The 22879-nt window shown below is 46.3% G+C and overlaps 1 protein-coding gene across 1 annotated transcript in view; it reads left to right on the top strand.

Annotated features, from left to right (window-relative positions):
* The window catches only part of ITIH6 (inter-alpha-trypsin inhibitor heavy chain family member 6), a gene marked incomplete at both ends in the record, with an annotated part of 32192 nt that extends 11422 nt beyond the window's left edge, over nucleotides 1–20770 (top strand). Inside the window, 17 exon segments of the mRNA XM_079728006.1 lie at nucleotides 612–783; nucleotides 1513–1568; nucleotides 1572–1706; nucleotides 1708–1913; nucleotides 1915–1961; nucleotides 1964–2220; nucleotides 2224–2450; nucleotides 2452–2851; nucleotides 2855–3554; nucleotides 5748–5840; nucleotides 7159–7194; nucleotides 17798–17911; nucleotides 18891–18945; nucleotides 18947–19005; nucleotides 19008–19250; nucleotides 19253–19260; nucleotides 20564–20770. Coding sequence (XP_079584132.1) covers nucleotides 612–783; nucleotides 1513–1568; nucleotides 1572–1706; nucleotides 1708–1913; nucleotides 1915–1961; nucleotides 1964–2220; nucleotides 2224–2450; nucleotides 2452–2851; nucleotides 2855–3554; nucleotides 5748–5840; nucleotides 7159–7194; nucleotides 17798–17911; nucleotides 18891–18945; nucleotides 18947–19005; nucleotides 19008–19250; nucleotides 19253–19260; nucleotides 20564–20770 — 3015 coding nt within the window.
* Nucleotides 20771–22879: the final 2109 nt, after the last annotated feature.

Below are 22879 nucleotides of genomic sequence, written 5' to 3'. Positions count from 1 at the left end.
TGGAAGAAACAAAAATTGAGGTAGAAGAACAGATTAGAGAGAACAGAGAACCAAAGCATGCAAAGTCATTGAAAGGTAGCTATAAATACCTGCCTGGAGTCATAAAGCTCTTAAACTTTAGGGCCCTCGAATCATTGAATCCTTGATCATGGGTTCAGAAACCATAGAACACATGAATCCTAGCTCTCTGAAAGCATAGAACTTGAACCTTCTAGACCACCACAGTCCAGTAGAACTTTTTTGATGATGGAAATGTTCTAAACAGTGTCCAGTACAGTAGCTACTGGCCACATGAGGTTATTGAACCCTTGAAATGTGGCTACTGCAAATGAAGAAACAGAATTTTAACTTTTTCTTTAATTTCAACTAACTTACATTTACATTTAAATAAATACATGTGGCTAGCAGTTACCATTGGACAGTACAGTTCTAGGCGTTCAGCCATTACAGCCTATAGAGCCTTTTGACCTAAGAATCCTAGACTTAAAGTGCTAGAGTCAGAGAACATTAAAACCATACAACACTTAGTACCTTGTATAGAAAGAGCCTTTCAGTCTTGAACAAGACCTCAAGTCTTGGTCCATCTCCTTCACATCATCTATATCCCACAGACTAAAAAGGCCATGAGTGTGATTCTTGGTAACCTGCCAGCCAGCGACTACTTCAACATCATCTCCTTTTCTGACACAGTTAGTGTCTGGAAAGCCAAAGGCTCCATCCAGGCCACCATCCAGAATGTCCACAGTGCCAAGGACTACCTGGGGCACATGGAAGCTGCTGGCTGTGTTAGACCTACCCACCCAAATTGGCAGGCTGTGGTGACATGGGAAATTCTTGAAACCCTCCCTTCATGCACCCATCCACTTCACCTCTCATAATGTCTGAAATATCACTGTTACATTTTACACAAATATGTCCCTTTTTCCTTCCGTGTTTCTTTGCCTAGTGGAAAGAGCACAGCTAAATCTCCATGTATTTTAGGACACATTCCTCTTTGGGGCTGAATTTCCTCCTCTTTAAAGCACATACTCAAAAGAATTTGCTGAAACTTTTGTTTTATATTTTATCAATAATCTAGATATTTATTTCTTAGTATTTGAGCAAGCTGCTGCCCTGATTGTGGCTTCTGATCAATGCTCTCTCAGACGATTACTGAAGTCTCCCCCACCCACCACCTCCTGACAACTCAGCCCTTTTTTCCCCTGTAGCATGGAGGTGGAGATGCTATCCTTGGGGATCTGCCAATCTGACTAGAGAATGAGACATCCCCCCAGGAAACAGTCAGAGCAGTCTGAGACAGGGAGTGATAAAAACCAAGGACATGTGGGCCCCACTGTCAAATCTCAGAGAGCCTGTGTGGGGGTGGGGATTTGAGAAGGATAAGCAACGGAAACAGTGTGAGCAAAGATAAGGAGATATGACTCTGCCTGGGAGGTTGGTGAGGTACCCAGTGTGTCCAATGGGGGTAGAAGTTACTAGAAAAAATGGTCTCACAGTCTGCTCTCCAATTAGGGACTGACATCAATGCAGCTCTGCTGGCAGCTGCTTCAGTGCTGAACCATAGAAACTAGGAGCCTGGGAGGGGCCCCAGTGTGGGAAGGATCCCTCTCATTATCTTCCTAACAGATGGGGAGCCCACGGCTGGAGTGATGACTCCCAGTGTGATCCGCTCCAACATCCATCAGGCACTGGACAACAGAGTGTCCCAAGGTCAGCTTGGCCTTTGGGGATGATGCTGACTTCCCACTGCTGTGTCGCTTGTCCCTAGAGAACCAAGGAGCAGCCTGGCGCATATATGAGGACACCAACACAGCCCTACAGCTGGAGGGCCTCTATGAAGAGATCTCCATGCCTCTGCTGGTAGATGTGCATCTGGACTACCTGGGTGGCTTGATTGGGGCCTCCCCTTGGGCCTTTTTCCAACTACTTTGGTGGTTCAGAGCTGGTGGTGGCAGGCCAAGTGAGCAGGAATTGGACATCTACCTGGCAACCCGTGGCCCCAGGGGTCAGCTTCTTGTGGCCTGCCACAGTGAGGTAGCCACCAACAACAGCCAGAAGGTCTTTGGTTGCCCAGGGGAGCCAGCCCCCAATGTAGCCCACTTCATACGCTGCCTCTGGGCCGACATCACCTCTGGAAAACTGCTGGAGACACACTTCCAAGCTCACGATGCCAGCACTCACCACCTGCTGGCTGCCAAAGTCCTCAACCTGTCCTTTGAATAAGATTTTGTCACACCTCTGACTTCACTGGTCATGGTGCAGCCCAAAGAAGCCACTGAAGAAGTCAGGAAACAGACTTTCACCGCAGATGGACTAAGCACCATCATGCCCTCATCCACCAGCAGTCATGGCCTAAGGGCAGGCACAGCCCAGCCAGCCTTGGTTCCCAAGGTTTCTCCCAAATCAAGGCTTGTGAAACCAAAGTTCTACTTATCCTCAACTACACCTGCCCAGTTCCAAGGAGTTGGAGCCACTAGGTCAGAGCCCTAATACCCTAGCCACCCTCACACACCCAAAGCCCCAAATTCCAGCACAACAGGATTCTGGCAACTTGGCTCAGCCAACATTTAGGATACCACCTGCTGCCATTGTGCCCTCATATTCTGGTGGTCTATTGCTTCTGAAGACCAGCACGCCATTACATCAGAATTCTGGTACCCTATTACCCATGAATTCCAAGACACAAGTCCCACCTCTGAATCCTAGCACCCCAGCCCAGCCCAAAGCTGGCTCTATGAAACATGTTACTTTGCTCTATTCCAAACCTGGTTCTCCATCACAACCTAAACTAGATGCCCCATCACACCACCAACCTGGGGTACTTACATCACAGTCACCCAAAAGCCCATCATAGCCCAGGGCTGGAGTCTCCACACATCAGATTGTCAAATACCCATCACACACCAGAGCAAGGGTTCCTGCTCCTAAGACCCCAAACAACCTGCCGTACCCTAGACCTGGGATCCTCTCACCCAAGACCCCTAAAATCCCATCACCTCTTAAACCTAGTGCCCCACCTCATCAAACTTCCCTAAGCTTATCACTTTCCAAACCTAAGACAACAATCCCCAATAAACCCAAAATCTCATTACCCCACAGGCCTGACAAACTCAGGTCCCCACCTCCTCAGAGCCTTAGCATACTTCCGAGCACTATCTCAAGTCCTACAAGTCCCAGCAGTTCCATGACAATTTCTGTCCTTGGAGAGCCCCTCCCTACTCTCTTTCACCCCACTCTGCCCTCTCTGCTGCCCCCTGGAAGGCTCTGGCATCAGCATGACCTGTTGCCAGAGCCCCAATGCACCAGGAAAATTCTGGGACCATCTGTGTCAGGAGTCCCGATGATGGGCCTACCCAACAGCTCCAGGCCTATGCCAGAAGGCAACCCCCCAAACCTGCCAGTCTTGCTGCCTTCTAGCACCCTCTCTGAGGCGGTCAGCCTGCTCCTTATCCCTGAGGAGCTACAGCTGCTCTCTGAATCAATGGAGGAGTCCAAATTTGTGGAGTCCTTGAACCCACCGGCTTTCTATACCTTCCTCACTCCTGACAAAGATGGTGAGTGCCATAGGCAAAAGGTCAAGCCACAAGGGGGGGGCAGTATGAATAGAGGGAACCAGGAACTAGAAGTATACAAAGCTTGTGCAGATTCTTGTGATTCAAGCTGCTTGCTTGCTTACTTTGAGACTTTGAACCAGCTACTTAACTTCTCTGGGCCTCAGCACATAGGCACAGAATTAGAGGCCCTGGGAGAGAAGGGATGTTAAGACTGGGGAATGCAAAGAAATGAACTGGCCAAGCTATGGCTTTGACATTTGCTTTGTTGGACAAGAGGATTGCTTATGCTTCCCAAGCAGAGAAGGGATGTGGGGTTATAAATTGGAGTATCACTGGGCAAGTCAGCTCTGATTGGTTCTTTTGTGCTCTATGAGCAGCCCTGCTTAATGAAAGGGATACAAAAATTGGGGAAGATGATGACAGTTGTCTTTAAATTTCCCAAAGACTGTGAAATAATAACAGTTTACATTTTTTAGCTCTTCCTATGTGCAGGTACTGCTCTACATATTGTACTTGTAGTCCTCATTTAATCCTCACCAAAAAACTCTTAATATCTGCATTTTACTCATGGGGAAACTGAAGCACAGAGAAGTGAGGTAACTTGTTCCACATCACATAGCTAGTAAGAGATTTGAACCTACATAATCCAGTCCCATGCTGAATGTGATTCACCACTTCACTATTCACCTTCCTGAGAGGAGTGACATTTCCTGGGGTGGCCTTGTAGGGCAGGATTAGAACCAGTTTGTGGTGGCAATAAGTCATAGAGAGAGAAATTTGGGCATGACATCCTTGACCTACCCCTCTCCTTCACCACCCTCCCTCCCAATATCCCATCCATCTTCAATTCCTGACACTGTTATCTTTAATATGCTTGTCAAATGCACCCACTTCTCACTACTTCAACTGTCACTATCCTAGGGCGACTACCATTGTGCCTCACTGACAAAACTGTTCCAGCCTCCTCACTGGTTTTCTTGCTTCCTCTCTTGAGATATTCTCTTGGTCATTCTCCCCCAGCAGCTGAAGGGATCATTTTTAAAATAAATTTATTTATTTTATTTTATTTTTATTTTTGGCTGTGTTGGGTCTTCGTTGCTGCACGCGGGCTCTCTCTAGCTGCAGCAAGCGGGGGCCACTCCTTGTTGCGGTGCGTGGGCTTCTCATTGCGGTGGCCTCTCTTGCTGTGGAGCACGAGCTCTAGGTGTATGGGGTTCAGTAGTTGAGGCACACAGGCTCAGTAGTTGTGGTGCACAGGCTTAGCTGCTCTGTGGCATGTGGGATCCTCCCGAGCCAGGGCTCGAACCCATGTCCCCTGCATTGGCAGGTGGATTCCTAACCACTGCGCCACCAGGGAAGCCCAAAGCGATCATTTAAAAACATAGATCACTTCATGTCCCTTCCCTACTTATCTCCTCTCAAGGGTTTCCTATCATACCTAGAATAAAGTCCAAATTCCTCTTTATGAGCTTCAAGGCCCTGCATGATCTGCCCTCTATCCCATACCTCTCTGACCTCACCTTCTCCCACTCACCTTCTGAACTCAAGCCCCAATGGCCTCCTGTTCCTCCAATGGGCCTTACCCCCATCCCTGCCTCCACTCAGGGACCTCTTCCAAGCTGTTCCCCCTGCTTGAAAATTGCTCTGACCTGCCTTGCCCTGCTCCCTCCCTACCACCCTCATCTCTTCCATTGCCACTCAAACTCCAGCTCATGCCTTAAATCTCAGGTCAAATGTTCTTCTCACCCCTTCCTACTGCCCCAGACTACGTCAAGGATCTGCAACTCCCTCCATCAATCTGTTCTTTTTTCTTATAGCATTTGTCACCATTAGTAATTATAATTTCATTCATGCCTGCCTTCCCAACCAAAATATGAGCTTCACCAGGTCAGAAATCATGACTGACTTTTTCACCACCATATCACTGATACTTGAACAGTGCCTGAATGAATAAATAAATGATCACATGAAGGCATGCATAAATGCTATAAGGAAAAATTTTGAACATAACTGAGCTTGAAAGACTAAGGTACTATGGAGAACATAAGGTCTCAGTCTTGGCAATGTGCAGGTCAGATTGGGAAGCCAGTGAAGACTCTCCCGGTCAGAAGGAGAGTCTCCCCTTTGGTGGGCCGAGGACATCTTTGCCCTCAGAGTGTGAAGGGTTTCTCTTATTTCTTTTACACTTGGCAGAAAATCCACATTGGGACAGCAATTCTGAGGAGATCCTGGGAGGAGCTGGAGACAGCATGGAATCTCAGGGAAGTTCTTCAGGGCTAGCACAAAGTGAACAAAGAGCTCCCCTGACAAAGATCCCTGAGCTTTCATTTCCATTCAGTTAGAATTTTCACAGGCATTGTGTGAGCCCAGAGGAGGGGCAATGTATTAATTTTCCATTGCTGCATAATAAATTACCACAAACTTAGTAGCTTAAAACACTCCTATTAATTATCTCACAGTTCTATGGGCCAGAAGTCTAGGCAAGAGTTAGTTAGGTTCTCTGCTCAGGATTTCATAAGACTAAAATAAGGGTGTCTATCAGACTGAGTTCTCATTGTCTTCCACGTTCGTTCAGGTTATTGGCAGAATTCAGTGCTTTGTATTAAGACTGAGATCGCTGTGGGATATTTTTGGGGTTTTTTTGTTTTCTTTGTTTTTTTCTGATTGTTGGCTAGCAGTCACTCTCAGCTTCTAGAGGCTCCTGGGGCCACTTTCAGATCCTAGAGGCTTCCTGCATTCCTTGCCATGTGGCCCCGTCCATCTTCCAAAGACAGCCATGGAGAATCTCCCTCCTGTTAAATACTTCTCATACTTCAAATCCCTCTGACATCTCTGCCTCTGATCTCCAGACCCAGATTTAAAGGGCTCATGTGATTAGGTCACGCCCACTTGGATAATCTCCTTATTTCATCAACTGCACCACATACCATGACCTATTTATGGGAGTGATAACTCACCATATCACACCCTGAGGATTTTACAGGGTGTGTATACTGGGGAATCTTGGGGGGCATCTTAGAATTCTACCTACCACAGGCAGAGAGCAAGAGAAAATAACATTTGAGTTGGCCTGGAAGAATAACTAGAAATTGATCCTTAGTAGCTAAAGGAAGGAGAACATTCCAGGTGGCAGGAAAAAACAGAAGCAAAGGGTCACTAGCAAGATAAGGCAGGGCACTCATAAGAATAGTCAGTTCAGTTGGGCTGGAGCACGCAGAGAAGTCTGGAGAGCTAGGCAGGGACTAGATATCAGAAAAGACTTAAATGCTGAGCTCAGGATTTTGGGGTTTATTTTGGAGGAGGTGACTGAGAGGCCAGGGGGCCCCAGAGTACCTAGGAATGTAATAGATCAGTCTCTTACCAACATAGTCCCCCCCCCCTTTTTTTATTTTTTGCAGTATGCGGACCTCTCACTGTTGTGGCCTCTCCCGTTGCGGAGCACAGGCTCCAGACGCGCAGGCTCAGCGGCCATGGCTCATGGGCCTAGCCACTCCGCGACATGTGGGATCTTCCTGGACCGGGGCACGAACCCATGTCCCCTGCATTGGCAGGCGGACTCTCAACCACTGCGCCACCAGGGAAGCCCTCCTCCTCTCTTTTGTAGGCACGTTACCAAGCATCTTCACCTTCTCATCCTCGGGCAAGCCAGCCACCCTCGCTGTCCTGTTTGAGTACAGGACAGCTTGTGCACTAGAACTGGGGCTGGGCTGTCTCTCTGGGGAAATAGACATGGCCTCCTACCTTCTCCTCTCTCCTTCCCTCCCCTCCTCTCCCATTCCTTCTGATCTCAAGTGACCTCAGCGTGCAGTGACTTGAAGCAGGGTTTTGGTTCCCAGTCAGAGATTGAGGTCAGGTCGTGACAGTGAGAGCACCAAATCCTAGCCACTAGACCAGTGGCCCTAGCCTTTCAGCTTTGCAGAAAAGAATTCCCACAAAGATGGAAAGTAGTGAAACAAGTAAAGTATTTATTAGAAGGAAAAAGAGACAGTACATGTGGATAGACACAGGGGCGGACTCAGAAAGAGAGTAACGCCCTCATGGTAGTTTAAATCACTTATATGGGGCATTTCTTCTGGGTTTCCTTTGGCCAATCATTTTGATTTGCCTGGTTCAGAGTCCGTATTTGGTATACCTCAGGATCCTCCCAATGTGTGCACCAAGATGGATTCCACCCAAGAGGGCTATGGGTAGTTTTGTGTCACTCCCCTTTTGACCTCCAAGGACCTTTCTAGTTGGGAAGATCTCCTTGACTTTGAGAATGAGAACTATATGGTCTCTTATCTTCTATCTGAGCAGGGCCCAGCCTCCTCTCTCAATTGTCCTGTTATTCTCATCTTAGAGTATTGGTCCACAGGTATTGAATCTCCAATAGCTTACCCTGGGGGGGGGCATCTACCTCCTGCCTCAAATACCCCGTGAGAGACATAGCCCCCAAGAAATATTTAAGGGGAAGATGAAGGACAAAGGTCTATCTTCCATAGCTTCTTCAGGCTGGCAAGGGTCTTGTAGACCCTACCTAGTTGGGGTCACAGAACTCTTGCCCTGTCTCATTAAGGGGACCCAGGGTGATTTCTGTTGTTATTTCGGCAGGATTGGCTGTGGGGAGTGGTTGGAGTCCCTGCACCAGCATTGTCCCATGTTGCCCTAGAGAAAACAAACTAAATAATTAGATTAAAGAAGCAGGGGCTAAAGACTAGTAAAAGACTACTATAATCAGAGACTCAAGCAAGGGTAGGAAGCTGGTTATACAAGGTCAGCATATCTTTGTTAATCTCAGGCTTAAAATTTTAGTATATTTCTCTATTTCTAAAATGGAAGTTCTGAACCTGTTGGTTCCAGGTCTCCTTCTTGGACTGAAAGGTCTTGGTGCAGATTTGCAACAGTATGGAAGACAACAGAGCACTAGGCAAAATATAACATAAATCAGTATGGCTGAAACAAGGAAGGTTATAAGAAAATGGAAACCTCCCACCAGAGAGGTTCTTTTTCTTTGGTTCATGATTTTATTTTTACACAACATTGTAAAGCAACCATACTCCAATAAAAATTAATTAAAAAAAAAGAATGCTGGTATAGGAAGGCATGACAGTTCACAATTGCTTAATTCTTAGATATCACTAGAAATTAAAGTTTTTAAGATTAAAGAATTCTAATGAATACATGTAATTATAATTACTAGAACCGATAAAGGAAACAACTGTGTATACCAAAAAATAATTAATTAATTAATTTATCTTTTGAGTGAACTTAATTAGAATCTAATATTAATTCTATTTTTAATTTCATTTTAAGAATATTACTATACTTTTACTTTTAAAGCCACTTCCTGTTACATTTTTTAAATCCCTTTCTTTTTTTATTAATTTTTATTGGAGTATGGTTGCTTTACAATGTTGTGTTAGCCTCCACTGCACAACAAAATGAATCAGCCATACGCATACAGATGTCCCCTCCCATTTTGGACTTCCCTCCCACTTAGATTATCACAGTACATTAGAAATGTTTTAATATCTTGTGGGATCCAGGAAAACAAGCTGGAGAACCAGTTTTCAATTTTCCCTCCCATAATAGCGAGGATTAGTGGTTAATTGTCTGCTGAAGCCAGGTGGCTTGTTGTTGAATTTTCTCAATGTTGATCTCTACCTGGGAAGAGGTGTTAATGTATGTGCAGCAAGAAGTGTTGGCAACTGCACATACCCCTCCTTGTTCTGCCAACAGATAATCCAGGGCCAGTCGGTTGTCAAGTACCACTTTGGCCAGCGAATCTAGAGACTTCTGTAAACTAGTGAAAGAGTTAGCAGTACTGTTACCTATGGTAGTGAGAGTATGAGACAAGTTTCGAAGGACATGTTGGTGGGTGGCTACTCCCCGCCATGGTAACAATGTATACCTAAAGAAATAGGCATCTCCATCTGGGATGCCACCAGGTAAATCTCGAGTTAATTGAGTGAACAGTTTTAATTAAGTGGCCCAGTGTTTGGATTCGTTTAAGGAGTGGATTAAGAAAGGGGTAATCAAGGTTCCCAGCATACACTGTGTGGGCATAGAGTTATTTTGTAGGCAATTAATGGTGCATGGTTTTTTATCTACCTAGCATATGAAAACGTATCCTGGCAGGACACGGTAGACTAACTCACCCAAAGTTTTAAAACCTAGCCATCCGGTGGGGGAAGGGTAAGCTGGGACGAAGTGAGAGAGTAGCATTGACATATATACACTACCAAATGTAAAATAGGTAGCTAGTGGGAAGCAGCTGCATAGCACAGGGAGATCAGCTCGGTGCTTTGTGATTATCTAGAGGGGTGGGATAGGGAGGATGGGAGGGAGGCTCAAGAGGGAGGGGATATGGGGATATATGTGTACATATAGCTGATTCACTTTGTTATACAGCAGAAATTAACACAAAATTGTAAAGCAATTATACTCCAATAAAGATGTTAAAAAAAAAAGACCTAGCCATCCAATTCTATTGTTATGGAAAACTTCTCCAGCTACAAATACAACCTGTTCCATCCACATCCGTCCTGCTATCTGCTTCTCCTGTGTGGATCGTTCTTCCTTTGGGTAGTGAGTTAGAGTTTGAGCACAAATAAGTAACTGGAATTCTGGCTTGGGGGGTCATTATAAAACGCTGGGGTGCTTTAATACCAGTTCTTTGTCCTCCCTGTTTGACTTCATATTCTTCTTCTGTTGCTAAGGGGAGGGTTAGGCAAGAGACATTAGAATTTTCTTCAGTAGGAAAATGAACAATTCTGACTCTGTACATTACTGTTCTGAGCCTTGGGTCTCTGGTAGAAGACCATTTTCCATCAGGAACTTGGCTAAAATTCCTTACAGGATGGACAAGAGGGTTGCTCTGGTCCACAATGGACTTAGCTCAGGGTAAACAAATCCAGCATTCTGTCAAAAGAGTGGAGGAAGCAAGAGTTTGTACAATGCGAACCAGAGTTGCTGTCCATCCTGTGGATAAGGGAAATAGGCATAGAAAAGCTAAGGCTTCATAGTAGCACCAGTCAGAGTCATATTTAAATCACCTAGCGTGGGCAGAGAGGTTTAGTACATTCCAAGAGCAAAGGTGAGAGCAAAGAAGACAATAGTTATCTAAATCTACCAGAGCCTATCAATTATTCTGTAAGTGGATTGGAGTACCGGAAGGCAAGAAGGAAGATAGTGGCTATGGGTACTTAGCCTAAGGTCTAAGAAGTCTTTTTGTCCTTTTCAAATAAAAGTTTCAGGTCTTGGAGAGGTTCATTCATCCACCTGGAATTTTCAGGCTTTCCTGGGTCCTCCGGATCCTGTGGAGACTCGGAGGAAGGGGTGGATTCACAGGAATGGCTGGAATGTGGGTCTTCAGGTTCTTGCAACGTATCAGTGGAAACAGGTTTAACCCTGGACAAATGAACCCAGCTGGTGACCCCCTGGAGTTTAACTGCTATAGGAGTGCTCAGCAGGACTTGGTAGGGACCCCTCCATTTTGTGAGTAGCTGATGACCAGGGGACTCATTTTTCCAGGTCTTTAAAAGTTCCCAATCTCCAGGTTTTACAACAGAGTGACTGGGACTGTCATCTGGAGAGGGCTGTACTCTGTTGCCATGCTCTTGTATAGCCTCTGCACCTGGCCTAGGTTTATAATGTATTTAAGATGAACCTGGGTTTCTGGGTCAGTTAGCATGTCCAGAGTAAGGAATGTCCTTCTGTATGTCATTTCAAAAGGGCTTAACTTAGTGGTTGTTTTAGGAGCTGCTCTGACCCTTAAGAGGGCTATTGGCAGCAAGCAATACCACGACTCTTTTCCTGATGGAGTTTGCCCAAGGTTTTCTTCAATTAGCCTGTTCCACTTTTCCTGAAGACTGCGGTCTCCAGGATGAACGGAGGTTGTATTTAATCCCTAAAGCCTGAAAAATCTGTTGAGTGATCTTTGCTACAAACGAAGGTCCATTGTCACTCTGAAGGTGATGGGGCAACCTGAATCTAGGAATACTTTCCTTTAGGAGAGCCTTAGCCACTTCAGTTGCTTTCTCTGTTCTAGTGGGGAAGACCTCTATCCATCCAGTAAAAGTATCTATAAAAACTAGTAAGTACTTGAAACCCTGGAAAGAGAGCATCTGAGTGAAATCTATTTGCCAGTCCTCTCCTGGGTAAGTCCTACATTGCTGGACTTGGGTTAACAAGAGGGGGAGGCTTGAAGTTGCCTCCTGCATTATGGGTGGCACAAAGGGCACAGGCTCAAGTAACTCTTTTCATTGTCTCCGGGAGCCTTTTCCCTGTAAAAAGACAGAAAACAATTATAAACATTGCATCTCTCCCCAGATGGAGAGAATCATGTAGCCCTTTAATAATTTTCCATTGGTCAGAGAGAGGTATGAGCAATTTCTGATCTATGTGCCACGAGCCATCCATTCCCTTAGTTCCTCCTCTGTCTCATGCCCAGTTCTCTTTGGAAGTTGAGTACCTGGGTATAACGTTAGAAGGGGTAAGAGATGGGATTAATGCCATTTCGGTTATGGGCATCAAGACTGCTTTCTTTGTTTCCTGATTTGCCCTGTTGTTTCCTTGGGAAATTTGAGAAGTTCCCTTTTGGTGCCCATGGCAGTGAATGACTGTTATCTGTTTTGGTTTTTGAACTACTTCTATGAGATGTAAAATCTCAGCCCTATATTTTATAGGGAAATTTCTTGCATTTAGGAGTCTTCTCTCTTTGCAGATAGCTGTGTGGTCATGTAAAACAAGGAAGGTATATTTTGAGTCAGTGTATATATTTACAATCTTTCCTTCCCCTAGGATTAAGGCTTGGGTTAGAGCTATCAGTTCAGCCTTTTGGGCTGAGGTGTTAGGTGGCAAAGGTTTTGCTTCTATGACACTATGCATGCTCACAACAGTATACCCTGTCCCCCTAACTCCATCTTTAATGAAACTACTGCCATCAGTAAACCATTCTTCCTCAGGGTTTTCTATGGCCTGGTCTGTTAGGTCAGACCTATAGGCATAGACCTGGTCAAGGGTTTTGAGGCAAGAATGTGTTAGCTCTGGGCTTTCGGCAGACATTAGTGTAGTGGCGTTAAAAGTGTGGCACGTTTTGAGGGTTAGCTCTGGGGAGTCAAGGAGCAAAGCCTGGTACTTAATAAGACGACCTCCAGTTAACCAGTTGTGGCCTTTTATATCTAGAATCCCTTGCACTTGATGAGGGGTCTGGACTTCCAGTGGCTGTTCAAAGGCGAGCTTGTTGGCTTCTTCCACTAATAAATCAGTGGCAGCTACTGCCCGGAGGCAGCCAGGCCAAACTCGGGCCATGGAGTCTAGGTGCTTGGAAAAGTAGCCTATAGGCTGAGGAACTTCCCCTAGATTCTATATAAGGACACCAAAAGCTGTCCCCTGCTTTTCAGCCACGTACAAGATCAATGGCTTTTCAAACTGGGGAGACCCAGAGCAGGGGCTCTGGTGATGACCTGCTTGATATCATTAAAAGCCTTTTCTTATTCCCCATTCCAAAGTAATAGTTCTGTATCTGGGCCTTTAGTGTCTTCATATAGGGGCTTAGCCATTAGCCTGAATCCTGGAATCCAAATTCTACAAAATCCTGCCATGCCCAAAAAGGTACGGAGATGTTTCTTTGTCTTTGGTGCACTTAGGCCTAATATAGCTTGTTTTCTATCTGGAGATAACTGTCTACTTCCAGGGTTTATAATGATCCCAGATATTTAACTTGTTGCTTTGAGATTTGTGCCTTTATCTGAGAGACTCTGTAACCCCAGGCCCCAAGGATATTAAGGACTTCAATGGTATTTTGATCTGAGGCCTCCATGGAGGGACTACATATTAATATATCATCTACATACTGTATAATAGCCCCTTCTTTCAGGTGTATTTCCCTTAGTTCCTTTCCTAGGGCTTGGGTGAAAAAGTGTGGACTGTCCCAAAACCCCTGAGGCAATGCTGTCCAGGTATATTGTTGCATTTGGCCTGAGTCGGGGTTAGTCCACTAGAAGGCAAATAGATATTGTGATGAGGGATGAACTGGGATGCAAAAAAAAGGCATCCTTGAGGTCAAGTACAGTAAACCACTTAGTGTCCTCAGGGATTTGGGCTAATATGTTATAAGGATTGGCCATGAGGGGATGTATAGTGACCACTGCGTCGTTTACTGCCCTAAGGTCTTGTACCATCCTATAGTCCCCATTTGGCTTAACAACTAGCCTAATAGGAGTATCGCACGGAGACTGGCAGGGCACCAAGAGGCCATGCGTTAAGAATTTATCTACGAGGGGTTGTAAACTCTTCTTCACTTCCAACTTTATAGGGTATTGTCTCTTGTTAGGGTAGGCAGCTTCTGGTCTATGGCTAATTCTTACAGTTGGGCATTTATGGCCCTCCCAGGGATTCCTTTGTCCCATACTGAAGTGTCCACTCCTTGTAGAATATGGCTGGGAATAGGACCTTGCTCTTCCAGTTGGTCTGCCTTAGTCAGAGTCAAGATAAGGGGCTGCTCAGGGCCTCCTAACTGGAATATGGCCCTGAGGGAGCTCAGAAGGTCTCTCCTCAGTAGTGGGGTGGGACACTCAGGTACAACTAAAAAGGCATGCGAAATAACCACTGCTCAAATTGGCAAGTGAGAAGCCCGGTAAAGTAATGGGTGCTAAGCTTTTCATCAACACCAGTCACAGTACAGCTTTTGGAGGAAAGAGGTCTAGAGTGAGAAATTAAGACAGAGCGAGCGGCTCCCATATCAATTAAAAAATCAATCTTCTTTCCTGACACATCAAGGACTACTCAGGGCTCCTCGATGAAGATAGACATATCATTGGGGGGAGCCACCAGAATCCCCAGCCCACCTCAGTGGTCGAGCATGGCCATCTTGGGAGCGGGAGCCCCCCTTCTCCTTTGGGACTGAGGGCAGTCCCTCTTCCAATGACCTATTTGTTTGCAGGTTGGGCATGACCTGGGGGACTCTTTCTGGCAATCTTGGGGCCACTGGCCAGTTGACTTACATTTGTAGCATTCCCCCTTGTTGGTCTTACCTCCAGATGGAGAGTTGGACTTTCTTGGCCCCCTTGGTTTGTCCTGAGGTTGCAAGGCATGGCTGACAGCAACACCTATCAGTTTTGCATGAGCCCTGGCCTGTCTTTTCTCATGTTGGGTTCTCTCTTCCCTCTCAGCTTGATCTTGATTATTAAATACCCCAAATGCCACATCTAGGAGTTGGGGCATGGGTGTTTGTAGGACTAATTGTAATCTTTGGAGTTTCCATTTCATATCAGGGGCGGACTGACTAATAAAGTGTTGTGTTGTCCCAGCAGGGGCTGACTTTCAGAAGTGGAGGGATCTATGTTGCTATACTTCCTAAAAGTCTCCACAAGCTGCCCATGAAAGAGGGCTGGATTTTCTTCTTCTTCTTGGGTCATTCCTTTAACCTTTTCATAATTAACCGACTTTTTGATACACTTTCTCATCCCTTCTAATACACATTGGAGCATATGCTTCCTGGCTTCTGTTCCTGCCTGCAAATTATAATTGCAAGGGGGTTCCTGATTTGGGACTGCATCTCCACCCATAGCATAATGTTTGGGTTGGTGTCTGGCAAGCTGGTTGGCATGTCCCTGGGCTGCTGTCCAGATTCTCTGTTTTTCCTCAGGAGTACAGCAAATGGATAGAATTACTTGGACATCCTTCCAAGTTAAGTCATGAAACCCTTCAACAAACTTACTAGGGTCTTCAGAAAATTGGCCCCGTTTCTGTTTGCATTGGGCTAAGTCAGTTAAAGAGAAGGGCATATGTACTCTGATTGTCCCTTCTCCATTTGCCACTTCCATAAGAAGGCATAGTTTCCCTGATCCTGGGTGATAGGAAGCTCCACTGCGAGTTACCCAGGAAGGACTAGCCTCTCTTGGGGTAATGGAGGGTCTGGTGGGACATAAGGAGGTGCAGTTTGGGGTCAGTCAGAGGGAGCAAGAGAAGTAGGTGGCTGCGGAGAAGTAGGGATACTGTCAGGAGTAGGAGGAGCTAGGTTTCCCCCTGAGAGATGGGAGAGCTTAGAAGGGGGATCATCTAAAATGTCAGGACAGTTTTCTGGTTCCCCAGGTTTTGAATTATAAGAGCCATATAAGGCGGGATTTTGGTAAAGGACCATGAAAGCCTGAATATAAGGAACTTCAGTCCACTTTCCCATCCTGCAGCAATAGAGATCCAATTGCAGAATGGTATTGTAATTTAGAGACCCATTTTCAGGCCATTTTTCTCCATTCCCTAACTTAAACAAAGGCCAGGCACCATTATAGTAGAACTTAAGTTTTTCCTTTCTTAGCCCTTCTATTTTAAAAAATTTCCGATTCTTAAGGATACACTCCAGAGGTGTCTCTTCTTGCTTGGAGGGGGATCCTCCTATGTTGAGTAACTTGCAAGTGAGAACAAGAGAGAGCTTCTAGAATTGAATCTGGCATTCTGGAAACATTTATCAGGAGGCTTTAACCTGAAGGGGTTCAGGGCATCGCCCAAATTCTCTTCAAACCTGATGAGGTTTCAAGCGTCCTCTACTCTCCCATCGATTTCTGACCAGACATCTCTGGTCTTCCATGGTAACTTGTGCAAGCCTTCTCCCCCAGCATGGCCAGGGGAGGACCTTCGAACCAGTGCAGACCAGTTGCCAGGACTTTCCTTAGGAGGGATCCCTTGTCTATAGAGCTTATGTCCTGTAATAAGTCTTCCTATGCTGGAGTGTATTCCTCGTGACTGAGCATCTACAAAGTTTATAATTCAGGCTTCTGGGTAATGGCCAGCCAGATAGGCTGTCCATAGCAGTGTGTAGGCTGCCAAGACCTGGAGTGAAGGGGGGTCCCATAGATGCAAAGAGGAACCCTTGGAGAAATTGGAGTTGGGTGCTATGGAAGATGCCACAGGGTTCAAGGTTCCAGGGCCGGGAGGTGGAGAAATTCTCATAGTAAATTTCTGGGTGTTGAGTGAGGTGAGAGACTAGACAGCAAAAGAACCCAAAATCCTTTGCCCTGTCTGGCAGCTAAGATAGAACTGGGAAGGGTCTGACAATTTTGTCTCATACAGGCAGCACTGGGTTTGTCAGTGGCGGGGATGCAGTTTAGGAATGATGTCCAGGAAATCCTTCCCTAAAAGGACTCGGAGATATGAAGTGAGAAAGAGACCTTGTTGTGCAAGTAATTTCTGAAAGAAAAGCGTAGTGGAGGGTTCCATACGGGACAATGAGAGAGAGAGAGTGAGAGAGAGAAAAAGAGACCCCTTGGGTTCCTTCTCAGTTGGAAATCACGTTTCCACCATGTCCCAAAGGATAGCATCAGCTGTCACCCAAGTGTTATTTGAATCTGCACGGCCTGGGGAATCCGCCTGCCACCCTCAATGTTGTTGGGGGTAGCCACAACGCTGTGAGCAGACAGAGGTTATGCCCTGCAGGTCTTGAAAAGAAAGTGAAGTGGAGAGTGAGAAAGAAAATAAGAGCGAAAATCAGGGGCCTCAAGCCGCAGCTGGGTGAAACCCACTGTTTACCTTGAATGCCTGAATTCCCAGGTTTCGGAACCAAATATGATCTTGGGTGCCTCAGCCTGCAGCAGTTTGAAGCAGAGTTTCTGTTCCTGGCCAGAGATGGAGGTCAGGTCATGGCAGTAAGAGCAGCAAATCTTAGCCACTAGACCAGTGGTCAGTGACAAGGCTCTGGCCCTTCAGCTTTGCAGAAAAGAATTCCCACAAAGATGGAAAGCAGTGAAACAAGTAAAGTATTTATTAGGAGGAAAAAGAGTACAGTACGCGTGTATAGACACAGGGACTGACTCAAAAAGAGAGTCACGCCCTCGTGGTAGTTTAAATCACTTATATGGGGCATTTCTTCCAGGTTTCCTTTAGCCAAACATTTTGATTTGCCTGGTTCAGAGTCCGTATTTGGTATATCTCAGGATCCTCCCAATGTGTGCGCCAAGATGGTTGCCACCCAAGAGGCCTATGGGTAGTTGACATCACTTACTATGGGGTGGCGCCCCCTCCCTTTTTGACCTCCAAGGAGCCTTTCTAGTTGGGAAGGTCTCCTTGACTTTGAGAATGAGAAATATGTGGTCTCTTATCTTCTATCTGAGCAGGGCCCAGCCTCCTCTCTCAGTTGTCCTGCTATGCTCATCTTGGAGTTTCTGTCCACAGGGAACGAATCTCCAATTGCTTACCCTGGGGTGCCCATCTACCTCCTGCCTCACTTTTAGGACCATAACTTCAGAGTTGTGCCTCCTGCCTTGCAGTGGATGGGGACACCCACTTTGTGATCCACATCCCATGCTCAAAAGAGAGGATCCACTTCACACTAGATGGGTGTCCAGGGGACCTACTACAGCTCATAGATGACCCAAAGGCAGGTGAGAGCCCCAAAGACTCTACCTCATATAACTCCACAGCCAGATATACACATGTCAACACCCCCAGACATCTGTGGGCTAATACAAACACATAGCAGGGCACTGCACTAACACACAAGTACATACCCAGACACATGGAAACACACACAAATATACCCTAACACCAAGACACTCACAGATACACATACACACACACTAGGGAATACAGTAAACTCACAAAAATACACATCTAGGCACATATATTTTGACACTTTCCACACCTACACATAATAACATACAAATAGGCATCCAGATACACAGAGATGCACAACACATGCTCAGATATACACAATGACACATATATCAACACACTCAGACACACATACATGCGCTGGTAACCTCACTCATCCCAATACACAAGAATTCAACATACATAGGTACACATACTCTGCTACTCTAGACATAAAAAACATACCAAAACACAAATACCATGGCACACAGCCAGATGCATGCACACTGACACCCCCAGTTATACAATATGTACCAACACACAACCAGACACACACAACATAATATATTCACCAAGACTTATAACACCAACATATCCAGAGACACATATACACATACAACCAAAAAAAAATACATGCTCTACCATAACACCTTCCCCAAATACGCAGATGCACTGATATGTCCAGAGATACTCATATGAACAGAACTAAACACACACATTTACACACTCAGAGGCAAGCACATACATGCAAACAGCCCCACTGGGGTAAGCATGCACAGGTATACATACATGTTCATACACTGCACAGGAAGGAGCAGCTAGATGGACTGTGGTAGAAGCACTTTCCTCAGGAGCTGCTCTCTAACTACAGATCTGTACCAATTCATCTGAACTTCAGTCTCTGAGACTTCACCCCTCCTGTGCTGTGGGTGACTATGTGAATGACCATGTGAAAGCCTGTGCTCCCAGCAAGCATTCTTCTCCCTCCAGGGCTGCATGTACGTGGACAGCTGCTGGGGACACCATCAAGGCCAGGGCACAAGGACCTACTTCCAGACCATCACAGTTACTAAAGACAAACCCCGGACCTACCCTATCACGATCACCACAGTTCCATATCCATACAAGGTGAGGGTACCTTGCTTCTGTCCTGGGACCAGTCGGCCCTACTGAAGAGGTCCCAGCTGGAGCTCCATGTGGCTGCCGCAGCCCACCTCATCCTCTGCCTTGGGCCCCACCTTGAATTCCTAGTCCTCCAGCACCGCTACCAGAACCCCAGCACCCCACAACTAGCCCACCTGGGGCTCTACGTGATCAATGGCTCAGGTCTCAGCCCCTTGGCCCGTGGCCTGCTGGAAAAGTGGTACTGAGGCTGATAGTGATCAGAGAGCACCAGTCCCAAGAGAGACTCTGCCAGGGTGAAAGGCCAATGAGCCCCCAGCACCTTGACCCTCAAACCACAAAGAGGAATCAGAGCCAAGCTGTGTCCTTGGAGAGCTCCTGGTCTAGGAAGAAGACAGACCCAGGACTTCCCTGTGGGCACAGTGGTTAAGAATCCGCCTGCCAATGCAGGGGACATGGGTTCGAGCCCTGGCCTGGGAAGATCCCACATGCCACAGAGCAACTAAGCCCATGTGCCACAACTATGGAGCCTTTGCTCTAAAGCCTGTGAGCCACAACTACTGAGCCCATGTGCCACAACTACTGAAGCCCATGCGCCTAGAACCCATGCTCCACAGCAAAGAGAAGCCACCACAATGAGAAACCCACGCACCACAATGAAGAGCAGGCCCTGCTTGCCACAACTAGAGAAAGCCCACACACAGAAATGAAAACCCTATGCAGCAATAAATAAATAAATAAATATATATATATATATATATATATATATATATATATGTATGTATGTATGTATGTATAAGACAGACCCAGGCAGAGTGATCCCAGGGAGTTATCAGTGCTAGACAGACAGCAGTCCAGGGAGCTGGAGGAACCCAAGGTGAGGCATCTTGCCCAGCTTTGGAGTTCAAGAAAGGTCTCCTATAAGAGAGAGACCCACACCGAGTCTGGAAAGTTGAGCAAACGTGTAGAGGAAAGGAATGGAGATTGGAGGAGATGGAGCTGAAGTGATCAGACAAGAGTGCCAGCATGAGGAATTTGGCTTTTTCCTGAAGGCAATGGGAGTCATGAAAAGGCATAAGCAGGTGAAAGATACAGTCAGATCTGAGTATTACAAAGATCCCTCTGGAGGCTGCTGTAAAGGGGGATTGCAGGAAGCCAGACTGTAGGTCAGGAGACACTAGCAGAACCTGAGGCAGAGGTACACGTCAAAGAGTTTGGGCAGTGATGGTGGGTTGGACAGATATTTTTACTTCCTCTGAACCTCCTCACTTATCCAATCTGCCTTGTCATCTCCTTCAAGCCGGACTGAACCCCTTCTACTGCCATCTCATCCACTTTGGCTCTCTACTTTCATACTACTGTCCCATCTGGCTCCTCCACGTTTCACACAATGCTCAGTCTCTTCTCTCCTCCAGGCCTTTGCTGTCCCTCCTCCCTCCCACTTTTCCTTTTAGGTTTCCTGCTTTAGGATCCTCTCAGAGCTGTCAGTAGGACTGAGGCCACTGCCTTAACTGGTGCTGCATCTCTCTCCCTCAGGACAGTTCCAGCATGCGGACATCCAGCTGGTGGCAGGGCCTATGGGGCCAAGCTTGAGGAGGCACCAGGACCCAGATGTGCCTGTGATCCTAGGCAAGAGACTGCTGAAGGACTCACCAAGGCTGCCACCCCTCTGGGCTTCCTGCTGGCTGGTGAAGCACTCTCATGTACAGTGGCTGCTGGGCCACCCCTACATTGCCTATGTCCTGTGATGGCCCCTGAACCCCAGAGCAGGAGACCTGACTTTTGGAGACCCAGAGGCCAGGGCATAGGGTGAGCCAGGAACAAAGCCCCGAGGACGTGGAAACACACAGGGACATGCACACTAACACATGCACTAGGTGACACATATACCAGAACACACACACAAAGACATGCAGATCTATGGATCTAGAGGCTTAGGGACTTCTGCCTCCTCACAGTCCTTACTGTCTCCAGTCTCTACTCTTTCCAATCCATACTCCACAGCAGCCTTAGAAGTGACTTCCTTAAAACAAAAAACTGAGGCACCAGTCCTGCTCACGACCTTCTCTGGCTCCCATGACATATTTAAAGCTCTTACAGTTCCCCTAACAAACAATGCTCTCTCCCACCAATGGGCCTTTGCATGTGCTTTTCCTTCTATGTGGGACTCCCTTCCTTGGCTTCATGCAGGTAAATTTTACATATTCTTCAAGTCTTAGTTGTCTATTTCCTCTAGGAGGCCTTCCCTGACCCCTCCCATAGATTGAGTGTGGTCCCCTCCTGTTACCATAGCCCACTCCCACATTCCATTCAAGCTAACCTATCATACTGTGTAGTAATCATCTATTTACTTGTCTGGATCCCTTGCTTAGACTGTGAGCTCTTTGAGGGCAAGGACATTTTCTGAATCATCTATGTATCCCCAGGGCCTAGCACATAGTAGGTGCTTAGTAAATATTTGCTGAATGAATGAACCAAAAAGGATCCCATGACACAGCAGTAGACACACACATGTACTACTCACAACCAAAGGCATGGAATCACACACAGAAAGACAACAACGAGGACACAGACATGGATGGGTAAATAGAGTAGAGACATGTGGAAACACAAGGACCTCAAAATAAAGAGAATAGACATAAGGGCATGTAGACATACAAAGAGGGGGCAGGAAGCCAGAGTGACAGTATCAGGGACATAAACCCAGAGAAACAGATGCCCACTTGCTGGGCTTCTGTATCCCCATTTTGAGGTGCTGTCCCTGTCAAAAACAAAGAGGCAGGGAGAAAAAAATGAGGTCACCCAGGGACAAGCACACAATGACTAATGTGAAGACACTGAGACATAACAGCATACAAATGAAAAGATAGAGATTCACAGAGATCCAAACACAGGAGCAGAGGAATCAAGACACACAGGGTCACAGAAGTAACCAGGGGGACATTGGTCAAAACCACAGACCAAGACACCAAGGACAGAGAGGTAGAAACACATAGACATGATGACATGCAGACATGGAGTGGGGGATGAGAAGAGAACACAGAGATACAAGACCAGAGACCTATAAGGACATAGAAACAGAGATGTTACACAGATCCAGACTTGGTGACAAAGACCCAAGGACACACGTACATGCAGAGAAACACATTAAGAGTGAGACAGGAGCATAGACTTATATATTTAGAGATCCAGCGACTAAGACATGGGGATGCAGACACCTCAACAGTGACAAACACCACCAAAGATATAAGTTTCAGACCAGGTAACAGAGACATAAGGACAGACAAAATAGAGGCCCAGGAATAATGGGGACATTGTGACACAATGATGGGGACATTGTGACACAATGACAGGGACACAGGAATTCAGAGACAGAAATCTTAGAACAAGTAGACATGGGGATGTGAACTCACAAACACAATCATATGGATACAGGCTAGACATAGGGACAAAAACACAGGCACACTTCTGGAAGCATCAAGATAGGAATAAAGAAACCTAGACACAGAGAAACAGATACACAGAACACAAGCAAATGGGCAAAGACACAGAATCAAGATACACTTGGTTTACCCAGAAATAGAGACACACAAAAAGGCAGCCAAGGCCACAGATGAAAGGATGGGGACAGTGAATCAGACCCAAGGACACATAAATAGTGGGTCAAAAATAAAAAGACATGGATCCAGACACCAGACACAAACAGAGACAGGGACACGGACGTGGTGAGTCAGATCAAAACTATACCAGGGACAGAGCAAGACGAAAAGAGGAACAGATACAGAGAGACACCCTGACAAATAGACCCATAGAAACAAGAACACAGTCATGGGAATCTAGAGAAAAAGATCAATGGA

This window comes from Hyperoodon ampullatus (assembly GCF_949752795.1).
Source record: "Hyperoodon ampullatus genome assembly, chromosome: X".
In the NCBI taxonomy this organism is placed as follows: domain Eukaryota; kingdom Metazoa; phylum Chordata; class Mammalia; order Artiodactyla; family Ziphiidae; genus Hyperoodon; species Hyperoodon ampullatus.
The sequence above is the reverse complement of the archived record's forward strand: the minus strand, read 5'-3'. Positions and strand labels throughout refer to the sequence as shown.